This window comes from Rhinolophus sinicus, chromosome 6 (assembly GCF_057876585.1).
Source record: "Rhinolophus sinicus isolate RSI-liver-muscle chromosome 6, RSI-T2T, whole genome shotgun sequence".
Taxonomy (NCBI): Eukaryota; Metazoa; Chordata; class Mammalia; order Chiroptera; family Rhinolophidae; genus Rhinolophus; species Rhinolophus sinicus.
In genome coordinates this window covers 68355320-68369902 of record NC_142506.1, presented here as the reverse complement: position 1 = coordinate 68369902, position 14583 = coordinate 68355320, and the positions used below count along the sequence as shown (strand labels likewise).

General features: G+C 47.8%; 1 protein-coding gene across 2 annotated transcripts in view; it reads left to right on the top strand.

The window, feature by feature from the left end:
- Positions 1-6500: 6500 nt before the first annotated feature.
- The window catches only part of KIF14 (kinesin family member 14), a 44368-nt gene continuing 36285 nt past the window's right edge, over positions 6501-14583 (top strand). For both annotated transcript variants that reach the window (XM_019750799.3, XM_088799185.1), the window contains exons 1-4: positions 6501-6873; positions 9156-10362; positions 11849-12103; positions 12818-12905. In XM_019750799.3, coding sequence (XP_019606358.3) covers positions 9260-10362; positions 11849-12103; positions 12818-12905 — 1446 coding nt within the window. In that variant the 5' untranslated portion in view covers positions 6501-6873; positions 9156-9259. The remainder of the gene's footprint in view (positions 6874-9155; positions 10363-11848; positions 12104-12817; positions 12906-14583) is intronic.

Below are 14583 nucleotides of genomic sequence, written 5' to 3'. Positions count from 1 at the left end.
TTTTGTCCTCACACCTTTGCTGATCTGGGACTTTCCTCTGTTGTGTAGTTTTGCGATAAGGCTTCTAAATTACAGGGAGAGAACAGGGGAGGTGAGCTAAGAAAAAGGAAATGCAGTCATTTCAAAGTTCGCATTAAGGGAGCACCGTCAGGCACGTTAAGAGCTCTGCATGGGCCACGAGCTCGTGAAATCAGAAACGGTCTCAAACCACAGACCGACCAGCAGCAGGGCCAGCAGAGCAGCAGGCAGATGAAGACAGCGGCCACGGAATGTGTGGCCGGAGAGGGAGCTGGAGACTTCTGTCCCTTGTCGTCCAGCCAGAATGTAATTCTCTCGTGAGTGACTAAAATTTGAACCCACATCCTAAGACCCTGCTCTCTCATTCCTATGATCGGTGAGCGAGAGAGGGAGCGAGCGCCCAGGCCTGCCTGATCCAGTCCTGTGGCCTTAGAATGATGTCGCTCCTGTAAGTGTGAAATGCACACCGAGTATCTGGGAAAAGAATGTAAACCATCTCAGTCATAATTTTTATGTTGATTTTGGATTGAAATGCTGTTTCTGATATGTTGCGTTAAATGAAATACATTGTTAAAATGAATTACCCTTTTCTTTTGACTTTTTCTTAATGTGGTTATTAGAAGATTTAAAAGACTCACGCAGCTTATATTATATTGGAGAGCCCTGCTATGGACTTTCAAACAGAGCGGATTTCTAGGGTAGCAGCTTGCAATCCCCTTGTTAAATTTCAGGTCAATTAGAGGTTTGGTTTCATTTTCTTTTCTCAGGAATAGAATCTCAAATGGCTCAGGCTCAGTCATCGTCCATTGGAGTGGATGTCTAGGGCCAATACAAGGTTGTGGTACAGAAATTCAACTAATAATGTTTAAGAAATGCAGCTGGGAGAGGCGAAGGAAGAATGAACAAGACTATTCTTTGGACGTAATTTCCCATGAATTCAATTAAACCCACAAAGTCAGATAAACCTAACGCTTGTGAAAACACCATTTTCATCATTTATTCATGTTTCTTTGCCAGAGGAAACAGAAAATGTTAATCCAAATACAACACTGTACTCTCTGTTGTGACCCAGACCGTTGTCGCTAAGGAAGAAAAAAAAAAAAGCAGAACTCTGTGATGGTGGATGTCTCTTTTCCCTGAGTGAGTCAGAGGACAGGTTGTGATTAAACCTCATGCAGATGGGTGATGGCATGTCGACGGGGTAGGGCTCTGCACGAAGCCGCAGGCTCGGGAAGCGCTTCCTTTGCTCCCCTCTGGACACGTGGTGATGATGTGGATTCTGGCCAAGCCAGTGGCTCCCCACTGGCAGCGGCCCTTTTAAAGACACAAATATGAGAAGCCATCACTTGGCACATTTTTTTAATGCTTTTTTCCAAATGAGAAAACTGATTTATAAGAACACACAAACTAAAACAACCAAATGAGTATCATTCTGGACAATTCTAGATATTGCAGACACTGCTAGTATTGATGTTTCCCAAAAAAAGACAAAGTTATCTACGATGTGGGGGCAAATATGGACAGTGGAGTGAGTTATGCACATTCGACATTCTTACTGAGACCATCTAGTACCCCTTTTTATTATCCTGATTGAAAGGTAAGTGACTAGAAAGAAACTCTCCATTTTAGGAAAACAGGCTACAATTCTACTTGGAGGAGTCAGCAATATTTTCAACAGGTTGTCAGAAATAACCTTGGTACATGTTGGCAAAGTCCAGTGGGAACAAGACACCTCATCAAAGGTCATCACACTTAGCCTTTTAAAGAAAAATTGTTCATCCTAAGTAAACCTGAGCGCTTCCTTTATGAAAAACTAGGTTACTCAGTAGGTGTCGGGGCTGACCATGGTTTTTAAATCTTACTAATCATTGCAGGAATGAAACCAGTGTGATTCAAAACGAAAAGAGCTTCTGGAACATTTGTTAATCCCTGACCTCTTTTCTTCCTGTATTGAAACAGGATTGCTAGCTTAATGTAATTGTTTCTTTTTCAATTCCTGGCAGTGTTGCTAAGTGTATTTACATTGTGTCACTGAGTGACCACAAATGCATTCATAAAGGTCTCATCAACCAGCCCAGATCAAAGGGTACAAGCCTATTATAGGGCATGCTTCCAAGACTCCTGGTCTAACACGTATTAGAATTTAGAAAGAAAGGGCAAAACCTGACAAATTTAAAATTCCTTTATGTTTAACTCTAGCGCTTATCATAGAGTCACAGAAATTTGAGAACCAGAAAGGATCTTTGTAAAAACCGCTGTATATAGGGTGTGGGAGCAGAGGCTACGACGCCCAACTGCCCGAGTTCTGAACTCGACTCTGACACTTAATAGACGTGTAATATCAAGCAAGTTATTCATCTTCGTGGAGACTCAGTTCCCGTCACTTGTGCAAGAGCCATAACCATGAGCGCAGTAGCCACGTCTGGAGGTTAAATGAACTAAGGTATATGTGTTTCACAAAGAAGGGACTCGATATGTGCCAGCCGTCATTCTTCAGTCCAGTCATGGTGTTTCACAGGTGAAGAAAGTGCAGTAGGAGACGTGTCTGGTCCCACCACTAAGCGCTGACAGAGCCAAGCTGGAGTCCAGGGGCTGTGCTCTTGTCACCTCTCCCTTCTCCTCAATTTCTGCTTTGTCCTCTGGACTTTAAAATTATGAATTTCCATAGTCCTCGTGCACATTTTTGTTATGGATCCAAATGCAAACACCTACAAACCAGGAAAAACACGGCCCACATTTTAACTATTCAAAAATCACGAAATTGATCAAAGTGTAATAAGTTTGTACCCTTGGAGACCAGGAGCTGGCCTGAGTGAATCCTCCTGTAAACCTTAACCTTATCTAGAAGGCTTCAAATGGGCTTGCTTCACGGAACTCTGCCTGTTTTCTTTCAGGTTGTCGCCCTCTGGTGGATTTTTTAAAAATACTGGCTTTTATTTCCAGAATAACTGCATTATTCGGGATAGGTTTTGCTCAAGTTAAGAGTTCATGTGTTGTTGGCCTGGTTCGTGCCGTCTTACCTTTGAGGAGGCTCCGATTCACCCCAGGAGAAGCAGGCCTAGGGCATCTGCTCCCTCACATCTACACGAGCACACACAGACACAAAGGTGTATTCAGAGAACTGGAGGCTTGAAATGGCTGAGAAGAAAGCACAAGAGGTTGGGGGTGAAAGGCTGTGGCAAGAGATGAAGTGGGAAGGTAAGCAGGGACCACATGACAGGAGCTCCCTGTCCTCAGGGATCCAGGCTCCTTCCAATTGCTATTCCTCTATCCTTAGGGTGTGTGCGGCCTTTATCCTCATCGTCCAGAATGGCTGCCAGAGCTCCAGCCATCACATGCATTTATCCAATTGGACATCTACATTGGCACTTCAAACACAGTTTTCCCAGAAAATACACTGATTTCTACCCCCCAAACCAGTTCTTCCCTTTTGTTCTCTAGCTCCCCCATTTCACTGGAAGAGACTGAGAAGGAGGTGTAGGAGCCTGGAACTGAGGAGAGAGGGAGTTCTGAAAACAATAGACGAGTGGTTTAAAATGGAGTGTTGACCTGTCATGCTAAATGCCGCAGACAGGTGAAGTCATGCGAGGTCTGCAGGTTGGCTTTTGTTAGAGCTGCCAGTGAGGTTACCGTGACTTTGGCGAGGGTGTGTCTGCACTGCTTGGGAGAGCAGAACACTATTTCACATGGGAGTTCATGGGCTGGAATTGCCACCTTTCTTGCCTTTTACTATTTTGATAATGGTGGATGGTGGGGGTAGAAGTGAGCTGGCGGTGAACTGAGAAGTGAAGGGAAGGGGAAGGAGTAGAGAAAGTCGAAGACGAGAGGAGTGTCCTGTGCTTGTCCCTCTCATGCCGACCCAGTCACTTCCCTTGAGGTTAGGCTCGTAGGAAAGAGCTGTGGTCCTCTCAGCTGGGTTCATGGGGAGAGTCCTGACGCTCTTACCCTATGTGCACCTCGGGTTGCCTCCTTTAGCGCCATTACTGTGTTTACTGGAAACCTGATTATTTGGGTCTTATTGGCCCTTGCTTCCCCCTTGGTTTTGTTGATAGCCTTCACTTCTCAGCATGTTCTTGAGATATGTCGGTGTTCCCTCTGGCTTCCACCACTTTCAGCTGCCCAGGCTCACAACCCTGGTGGAGGTGGCCTCTACATAATGCACTGGGCCTCTCAGCCCCGCACCTGCTGAGCCCGCTGAGGGAGCCTGAAGAGGGGTGGACAGAGAAAACAGGAGCGAGGGGGGGGACACAAAGGGTAGGGTGGGGCATCAGTATGTTTTTCAGATGAGAGACGGTGAAGGTGGAGGGAAGACGGGTGCTTTGATGTAGGAGGTCCCCGGGAAGATGGAGAAGCCAAATCCAGGATATGGGTGTGGCACTGGCCCTAAGAGGGACACGTATTCCTCCGAGACCAGAGCTCAGCAAAGGCCTCAATAGAGGCGAGTTTGCAGCTGGAGGTGAATGAGATTGGAAACCAAGAAAACAAAAATCTTCGATGGGGTTGTCTCAGTTGACTGAAGACGTGCTTGGTTCACATTGATGGAGTCTTACGGTTCATGCAATGTGCTTGCGTTTTCAGACATTATCTATTGTCATTCTCAGACTATCTGGCCATTAACTGTATATAGTTAAAACATTTTCTCAATTACAGTGATGAGTCGTATTTTTCAAATCATTTCACATGTATGATCTAATTTGATTTTTCTACCAAACCATTGGCATGTTATCTCCTCATTTTACAGGTAAGGAAGCCAGGGCTCAGAGAGGTAAACTGATTGAGTGACAAGCAGGTTTGATGACCTGATGTCCTCAGAGGAACTAGTTAGTACTTTAACGAGTCAAATTTGAAAATGTAGGGCATTTTGAACAGCTGCTGTGTTGGCACTCGACAAAACACTCCCTCTGCCTCAGTGCCACACGGACAGAGCTCTGATGCTGCCAGCTGCTGCGGAGTGCTGGCTGGCAATGTTAGCCCGAGTCTTGGCCTTGACATGAGCTGAGGGTCATTCAGGCTGCGTACCCTACAAACCTTGGGCTGGCGGAACGTGCATTTTCTAGATTCCTTTTTCTTGCTCTCTTTCAAAAAATGCACACGATCTGAAGTTAAAAAAAAAAAAATCAAATTGGAGCAAAATGGAGATGCGTGTCCTGCTCCCCCAACAGTTTCTCATTGCTCTCTCCTGATTTTTAATACAGTGCGGTAAGTCCATTGCAAAAAGACTCACTATTTCATTTTGCGGTTATTTCTAGGGATTAAATCATAATCCCCATCCTCCATAAAATGTGTCATTATCATGATGAGAGCCCATAAAATGCCAGACCCTACTTCCTCAGCACTAGCCTTGAATAGCGCTTTTCAGTGTTTTGCAGAATTCTCTGAGGCTTTGCGATTTAGTAGTTTACGTTTGAGCCTTAATCCCGCGCCAGGCTCTGTGCTAAGCACTTTGCATACATTATCTAATTTCGTCATCGTCACAACTCTGCAGGGTAGGTGACATGATCCTGATGAAGAACCTGAGGCATCAGAGGCGAAGTGCTTTCCCTGCTGGTCGGCTGGGCACAGGATTTGAAGAGAGAAGCGCCATCTCCGTGTCATAAATGTAAGATCACAATCCCTCTCGTGTCACCCGGCGGTGGCTCACGGGTGGCCCTCGTTTCTGTGGAGTATTATTCCCGTGGTTGGAGTTAAGTTGGGAGCTTCCGACAGACAAAGAGGAGACGTGGGACGGTGGCTAGTGTCCCACGAAGGTCCGTGACATCCTGGGCCCGGGGCTGGCGACCGAGGAGGAGGCAGGACGTCCTGCTGCGTCTTGGGCTCACATTTTCGGGGCGCAGATTATGGTTTGGTCTCGAGGCCCCGCATTACCTGGTCCTATTTAGCTCATGATTCTAACTTTAAAGGACACGTAGCCGTTGCAATTGAATTCATTCCCCTCATTGTAAAGCTTTCGCTCAGGGTTGGGCATTGAGTTTTTCCAGTTCGGGATTTTCAGCATGAAGTGAAAAAAATCCAAGGACGACGTCAGTGCACTTCCTACCTCCGCGCGTTACATCGGAAATACTAGAAAAGTACTACTTAGGATTAAGTTGGGGGCAAACAGCCATTTTTACAACGCGAAGGCGGACAGACTACGCTTCTCCCCCACTGAGGACGGACAGGCGCGTCATCGTCCCTCTTCTCATTTAAAACCCACGTGAGCAGGTTCCCACCGACGACCCAGAGCCCCAGACCCAAGCGCCAGTCGGGTCTGAGGCTCAGATTCTCCGCGACCCAACCAGCGGCGCTTCCGGCGGCGAAAGGAAGCGAAAGTATGGCGCCCGACGCGCCGTCCAACAGCCAATCAGAAGGCGGCGCCCGACGCGCCGTCCAACAGCCAATCAGAAGGCGGTGTCGGACGCCACGGCCAACAGCCAATCAGAAGGCGGCGCCGGACGCCACGGCCAACAGCCAATCAGAAGGCGGGGCGCCCATTCAAATTGTGGGCACCGGGGCAGCCGGCGGTGAGCGGTGCGGGCCGGGTCTCAGGGGCGTGTCCGCCGTGCGGGTCCCGCGTCCGTCGGTGCTGTGCGGGGCGTGCGGGCGGTGGGCTCAGCTCCGGGCCTCCGCGAGCTCCGGAGTCCGCGTCGCGGCGAAGGGGTCCCGGAGAAAGCAAGGCGCCGGCAGCGGCCCTGTGGGGACCTGGCGCCGGACCCGGGGCCTGCGCTCGCCGGGCCGCGGCTGGAGCAGGTCCAGGCTCCGTCCCGCTCCTCAGTGACCCGCCGAGAGCAGTGTCGCCGGGCGGTGGCTCGTTTCCCTGGTGTTCGTTCTCGGCTGATGGAGAAACAGCCCAACGCCCCGAACACCGCCTCCGTCCGTGTGAGTAGCAGCGAAGAGCTTCTAGTTGCGGTGCAATTTCTTGCCGTTAAATGTATCTCCATAGGCAGGTCTGTGCTGTGGGTGAAAAGCTGGACCGGAAGAGGCTTGTATCCAGCATTGTTCTTTAGTTAGGACTTGAAAAGGCCTAACACATACATTCACTTCTGTTGTTTTGTTTCTGCGTAACGATGCTCCATGGAATGGTTTCAGCAAGTGTCACTTTACAAATGAGACACAGGCAAATTTGAGGACTGTTTACATCAACGTGGCCGTGTGATGCACAGCTGGCGGGAAGCCAGGCGCGCAGCTGTCACTGCTGTGCTCTTGTGAGCGTTAACGCTGGATAGAGACTGTTGACATGGACTTAGATACACGCCTGTTGTTTTTACACTGGTCTCAGCCTGCTAATAACCAGTGTTGTGGCTGGACCAGCCCCCGTGGTTCTTATTTTGATTGCAAGAAGCCCGTCAGCAATAACCATCAGGAAATTTTGAAAAAAAATAAAGGTTTATTACTCACCAGATTGGGGTCTGCTTCCACGGGTGTGATGTGGTCCACAGAGCTCCTCCCAACACCATAGTGCAAATGACCCAATTTCTCTCCCATCCACCTTCTTCCCCGTCCAACCTTTGCGTCCGTACGTAGTGAGAGGGAACACGAGGGTGTGATGGTCTCAGCCTTGGTCCCTAATGACACGTCTGTGCGCTTGGTGACTTTTCCTAGTTCTTCCATCGCTGTCCTCCCAAGTCTCGGCCTTCTCTTGACTTCTTGGCTGCAGTCTCCATTTGAACTGATAACTCAGCAAGGCAAGCAAATTCTAACCAATGTCGACGTCTTCATTGTGTTAAAGTTGTGCATTTCTCTGTAGCCATGATGTTTGTCTCCTTGATCTTCAAATGCAGTCCTGCCTTGGCACTTTCTTCTTTCACTGTCATCAGAGGTCATTTCACGTCTTTGCTACTTTCTCCAGTTAGATGGTGTCATCTGCACATCGTAAATTACTGCTACTTCTTCCACCAAGTTTTACTCCTCCTTCCTCTGAGTCTAGCCCAGTTTTTTTGTGTGCTGTGTTCTACGTATAGATTGAACAAATAGGGATATAAAAACGCACCCTCGGAGGGAGGGGATTGTCACTGTGTGAAGGATATAAATGATAAATGTCTAACTGTTACATTGTTTTGTGCACCTGAAACTAATTAAAAAAAAAAAAAAAAAGAAATGATGGGGTGCCTATCTCATATGAAAAAAAAAAGTACCCTTGTCTGGCACCTTTGCCTGTAGGAGACCATGCTGTCTGTCTCTCCATATTCTGTCCTGACAGTGGCTTCCTGCCCACAGTACAGGTTACGTGTCGTATCAATGAAGTGCTCAGGCACCCCCATCTCTTTCAGAGCAGCCCACAGCATTTTCATGATTCACACAGTCAAAGGCTTCTACTGTAGTCCACAAAACAGACTCACCTGAAATCCTTTGGCACATTCCAGCATCCAGTGAACGGTTGGCAGTCAGCTCTCAAGTGCCTCTTCCTTTTCTGAACCAGCTGGAACATCGGCATTTCTTGGTCCATAGAAGGCAGATGCCTGTGTTGCATCACCTTGAGCATCACATGACTTGTGTGGGAAATTGAAGCCGTGTTCCTATGGTTACTGCCCTCCTGGGCATTTCCTTTTTTGAAAGTTGGCGTGCATGTTGAATATTTCCACTCTGCAGACCACTGTTCTGTTTTCCATATTGACTGATGTATGCTTGTGAGGATTTTGACAGATTCAGTCTCTGTGGCTGGAAATACTTCTGTTGGTATCCCAGGAGACAGTGCTGTATTTAACACACACTCCACCTACATTATAAAAATGCTTTGCTCCAGTCTTTGACTTAGGTGCTAGGGTTTCCTTCAGTCTCCCTCCCTACTCCCCGAGCGGGGGGAACAAAACCTTTGCTGACCTGTACTTTTCACATCTTTTAAGTCACTTGGCACATTTGACCTGCTATAAGGGTTGTCTGTGTATTCCTTCTAGATGCAGGAAATAAGAACAGGGGTCTTGGCTTTGAAATCCATAGCCGTTACACAATGGGGACTCAGTCAATGTTTGTTGACTGATGATTGTAAGCTCTTGGAGGCAGTGATTTGTCCGAAGCTACTTGGGAACAGTATCTGAGCCGGAGATTATAGTTTATTGCACTGTATTCCTCTGGGAAGCTGCTTTCCCACTGGAAGCTTCTCAAATTCTTAAAGCCTGTTTGTAGTCTGTGCAATCTAATTTTTTTTTTTTTTTTTTTTGCAGTTGCAGATCTTTTTGGAAACTGATCGGCTGGACGTCAAATGAACGTCCAACGAAGAGCTTAGGTTCTTCAACCACATCCTTTGGAAGAAGAACGTGTTGCCACCATGTCAGTACACACGGCACACGGGAGAAATCACAGTGATGGGCTCGGGGTTCCTTCTTCCCCAAAGAGTTTGTCCCTGGACGCCCTCAGCCACCGGAGCAGCCTGAGGCTGAAACTGAAGTCGGAGATGTCGGAAGGTGAAAACGACGCTCCACTGCTGAGCGCGGCAGGTCACGTCAGAGACATCAACAGCACTTACGTTATTTCTGCCTGTGAAAAACCAGGAGCTACCCCAGCTTCCCCCCACCCTGGAGGTGCATGGGCCCTTCAGAGAAGAGTTACAAGGAACAAAGACTCATTGTTGCTTGGTAGCGAGTTGGGAGACTCAGCTGAAAAAATGAGAGAAACACGTCTAACATTACAGCGTCGTACTAGAACAGATTCTGTGGACAAGTGGAAAACAGCTGGGACAGATTCTGTGGACAAGTGGAAAATAGCACAGAATGTAGGAGGTGAAGCAGAAAGTAATTGTGCTTCACAGGATACCAGTACAAATGTAAAAATTGTAAATAAGGATAAAAACTCTTTCGTTGCACTGTCTGTACCCTTAGCTGAAAACCTGAAAGACATTGAAATGAGGGCTGATGAAAAATACAAAGAAACATTTTCTGCTCTCGGTGGGGCAGGTGAGAACGTGGCACTTAAGTCCTTCAGTCACAGAGCGCCCGTTGGTCCCCAGAGTCAGACAGCCGTGGTTAGGTCAGGACGCCTCGCAGCGAAACCCACTCAGGGCACGCTGGGTGTCCCAGTGTCGGGAACAGGAAACGTACATCATCGAAGTACTGGGAAGGATAGTGCGAAAAACTCAAATACATTTGGAAGCTTAGAAAAAAGAACACCTACGAAATGTGTTGTGGGGCACAAATTGACCCCAAAGCGTGTGCCTCAGCTTACAAGCCCAGCTACGTCCATACTGAAAAACAGGGTACCCAGCTTTCAAGTTAAACAAAGGCCCGACAGTTCTCTTCTCACAACGCAAAGGGAACGCTCGCAAGAACTTACCCTCCCTCCCGAGGAAGAAGCTGCCTCCACAGAGAGAGAACCCGACAAAGTAGAGAACAGCCAGGTGACAGTGGCCGTACGTGTGAGGCCTTTCAGCAAGAGGTACGTCCCACCTCTTACCCTCTGACACGCACATGCCTAATTCATCTCTGCCTTGGAAAGTCAGCGTATTCACGCATCTTCAAACTAGTCGGTGCTATTTTTATAGGGAGAACTTTTAGGTTTGGTTGTAGTGCGTTGATTACTTTTGATGAGTGCCTGTAAAATTAAATAATTGAAATCACCATATTTTGCAAATGTAAATTTCTCTAGAGACACGGCTTTTAAAAAGTCTGACTGACTTAAGTTTCTACTGCAGTGTGATTTCAGATCTGCGATACATGGTGGGATCGCCGACCTCCCCCTTGAACAGAGCCCTGGTCAGTCGCTTATTCCCCAGGAGGGCCTCCCAAACCCTTTCCAGAGTGGTGACCCTCGTCACCATCATCTCCGATAAACAGTGCTTATAAAGGCAGTAATTTATCAGATTTGGTTTTGAAGGTCAAAATCTCTCCACAGTGACCGTGGGTGGGACAGTCACGATTTATGGGCAGGGTTGAAAAAGATGGACCTGAGAAACTGCCCGTGGCATGTGATTATTTTTAACTATGTTAAGGGACAACTGGGAAAAAACGTCACAGTGAAATAAAGCCTGTTAGGGAAAGTGTGGGGTAGTGATACAGGGAGAATGAGGGTGCGTTGATTGGAGAGAGTGGGGAAACCTAACAAAAGCCTCAGGAGCCATGACAGGAGGAGAAGCAGCGGGAAGAACAGGCCATAGGAACCAAACCCACGATGGGTGAAGAACGTAGCAAGGGGCCAAGTGCCCGAGCCCAGACTCAGCAGACATACCCCGTCAGCGGGGCAGGCGTGGAGGGCACTTGTCAGATTGACGCAGCAGGTGCTTTCCAGGCTAAATTCTGATCTAAAGTCGAGTTGGGGCAAAAAGGGGTATTGGGCCAGACAAGGGCTGATAATGTTTTCCTGCAGATCTAGAGGGAGTAAGAGATTTCCACTGAGGTCTGAGTTGGAAGAAGGGTGGACACGAAGATCCAGACTCTAAGGAAGAAAATCTGAAGGAGGGGGAGGCCTGTAGGTTAATGAGAGCAATGACTAGGAGCCAGAGAGGCTTAGGACTCACACATTTAATGACTGTTGAAATTATATGTGTGTATCACGCCAGCTTTATATAGACTTGTACCTGCACAATTTCTTTATACTCTATTATAAGTAAGTTTCCAGATGTGAACTGAAGAATATTGGTAGGTTACAGTAGGTAGGACGGGAAAGGGGAGAACTCAAGGGAGAAAGGAAAAAGACAGCAAACCCTGTAAAAGCCACGTTGGTTTTCTGGACAGGAAGTCTGGAGCTGCAGGAAATATATTTTGGGAACCCACTCTAATTATATTTGACAGTCTGCATTTTCCACCAATCTAGAGAACAACTGTCTTGCCATGAAATGTTATGTTTAATAGTTTTGTATTCTATGTGAATAATACATAAAATAATGACAGCAACTTGGTATTTTTCTTTGTGCTTCTTTTTAAAGAGAGAAGGTGGAGAACACATCCCAAGTGGTCTTCATGGATGGGGAAGAAATAATAGTGAGACATCCTGACATGAAACATGTTTACAGTTTCGTTTATGATGTTTTGTTCTGGTCGTTTGATGAGTGTCATCCCCACCACGCCAGCCAGAGCCGGGTCTACGAGACCCTGGCGGCACCGCTCCTGGCACGAGCCTTCGATGGCTACAATACCTGTCTGTTTGCTTACGGCCAGACCGGCTCTGGAAAATCATACACGTAAGTTTGATTGCAGATACAGCTCTCCAGAAAGATTTACATCTTTTGTGAGCAGCAGCGTGGTTTGACAGAAAGCATATAGTTTTTGAAAACACGCAGCTCTGGGCTCAAACCTCACCCGTTTTATTTACCTCCTGGTTGTGCAAACTTGGTCAAGTTGCTTAACCACTGGGCTTCAGTTTTGGCATGAGATGCTGTTTACCTTGTAAGTATCATTGGACCCATTTTGCTGTAAATTATACTTCTTGTGTAAACCAAAGCCCAGAGAGGTGATTTTGTAAGTATTGTGAGAATTAAAAGTAAGCCACGTAGCGAATGGCAGGAAATAATACCTGCCCCAGAAGGAAGTACTCAGAATTTCAACAGTAGCAACATTTACTGAGTTTTTATGGTATTCCAGATACCATGCTAACGGCTCTGCTTATGCCTTCTCCCATCAACCCTCTGAATTAGAGAGTTCTTATTTATTCCCATTTTACAGAAGAGGAAGTGGAGGTTTGCTGACGTGAGCTATCTTGTCCAAGTTCACAGAGCCAGTCGGTGGGGAAACCGGCACTGAAGGCAGGCAGATTCGGCTCCAGAGCCCAAGTTCTCAGACAGTGGGGACACAGTTAAATGGCCTGGCTCCCCACTCCCTCCCCAACCCATGCCCCGAAAAGAACTTTAGAAAACCTAATTCGTTTTATTTCCCCCTATTCATAATGTATTTTCCAGGATGATGGGATTTGGTGAAGAACCGGGAATAATTCCGAGATTTTGTGAAGATCTTTTTGCTCAAGTAGCCAAAAACCAAACCCAAGAGGTATGTTCTCATGCTATCTGCAGGCCTTTGTATTAGGCTAGAAAATAGTCACATCAGCTTAAAATCAGAATTGTGGCTGCTACGGAACTACTGAGCGGAGGATGTGGTCCTGAGGTCTTGGTCACGCTCCTTTGGAGCAGTGGTGTGGAGAGAGAGGGCTGGATTCTAAATCCAGAATCAGTTCCTCCTGGTGGATGTGATGGAGGGAACATCTCTGTCTTCTAGCTTTTTCTGCCTCATTACTGTGTGTGTGTGTGTGTGAGACAGCGTGGGAGCTGTGCGTGTCTCTGCTGTCAGGCCAGCGCACAGACTCCACTAGTTCACAGACATAAACTTTAGAACAACGGGAAGCAGAAGAGAGTAGAGAATAGTGAAACTGGAGAATATTGGCTTGATTTGCGAGTAAGGAATTAAAGACCCAGCCCCTGGGGTTAAGAGAGTGTAATGGAGAAACGGGCAGAAAACAGCCAAGTACAATCCATTAAACGCTAAATAATGTAAATACTGTGCCAGAGCAAGAAGAGCGTGCTGTGGAATGTGTAAGACTGCAAGGGACAGCTGAGCTGACTTTTGAAGGAAACATAACAGTTACTGGCTTGGGGAAGAGGGGGGACATTCCTGGCAGAGGGAGCAGCACGTGCAGAGAGCCAGGGAGCCATGGGAATCTCCAAGCTGTTCACTTGGCTTTAAGCATGGGATGTGAGGGTGCCAGGGTGCCGAGACACGAAACGAGAGGGGCAGGCAGAACTCAGCCTGTGAAGGATGTTACGAAACTTGCTTTCAGGAATGTAGACGGCTACAGGAGGATGGCAAGCAGGGAAATAGTGGGTCATAGTTGCTCTTTTTTCTGGCTGCAGTGTGGAGAATGGGTTGAGGGAAGCAGAACTGGAGGCAAAGAGCCCAGCTGTGGGACCACAAGCTGTATAAGGGGGGCATGTCAGGAGCAAGACTAAGTGGGTGGCAGTCGGGATGAACCAGGGGCACACATTTGGGACATCTTAGTAAGCAGAACTGCTAAGACTTAGTGATGATTAGAAGTGGAAGATGAGGGACAGAGGAGCCAGTGTTCCTTGCTGGAAAACCAGAGTGACGTTGATGGCCTTCACTGAGAACACAAGAGGAAAAGTGAGCTGAGTACACGAGCCCTGTCTCCCACTGTAGACCTATCACCTGGTGGTGGTGGTGGGGATCATGATGATGGTGATGGTGGTGGTGGTGGTGAAGGTGGTGATGATGGTGATGATGGCGGTGATGGCGGTGGTGGTGGTGGTGATGATGGTGGTGATGGTATTGATGGCGGTGGTGGTGATGGTGGTGGTGGTGGTGATGATGGTGATGATGGTGGTGATGGCGGCGGCGGCGGTGGTGGTGATGATGATGGTGGTGGTGGTGGTGAAGGTGGTAAGGATGGTGGTGATGGTGGTGATGATGGTGATGGTGATGGTGGTAATAATGGTGGTGGTGAAGGTGGTGAGGATGGTGGTGATGGCGGCGGTGGTGGTGATGATGATGATGGTGGTGGTGGTGGTGATGGTGATGATGATGGCAGTGGTGGTGATGGCGGCGGTGGTGGTGGTGGTGGTGGTGGTGGTGGTGGTGATGGTGATGATGATGGTGATGGTGGTGGTGATGGTGATGATGGTGGTGGTGGTGGTGGTGATGGTGATGATGGTGGTGA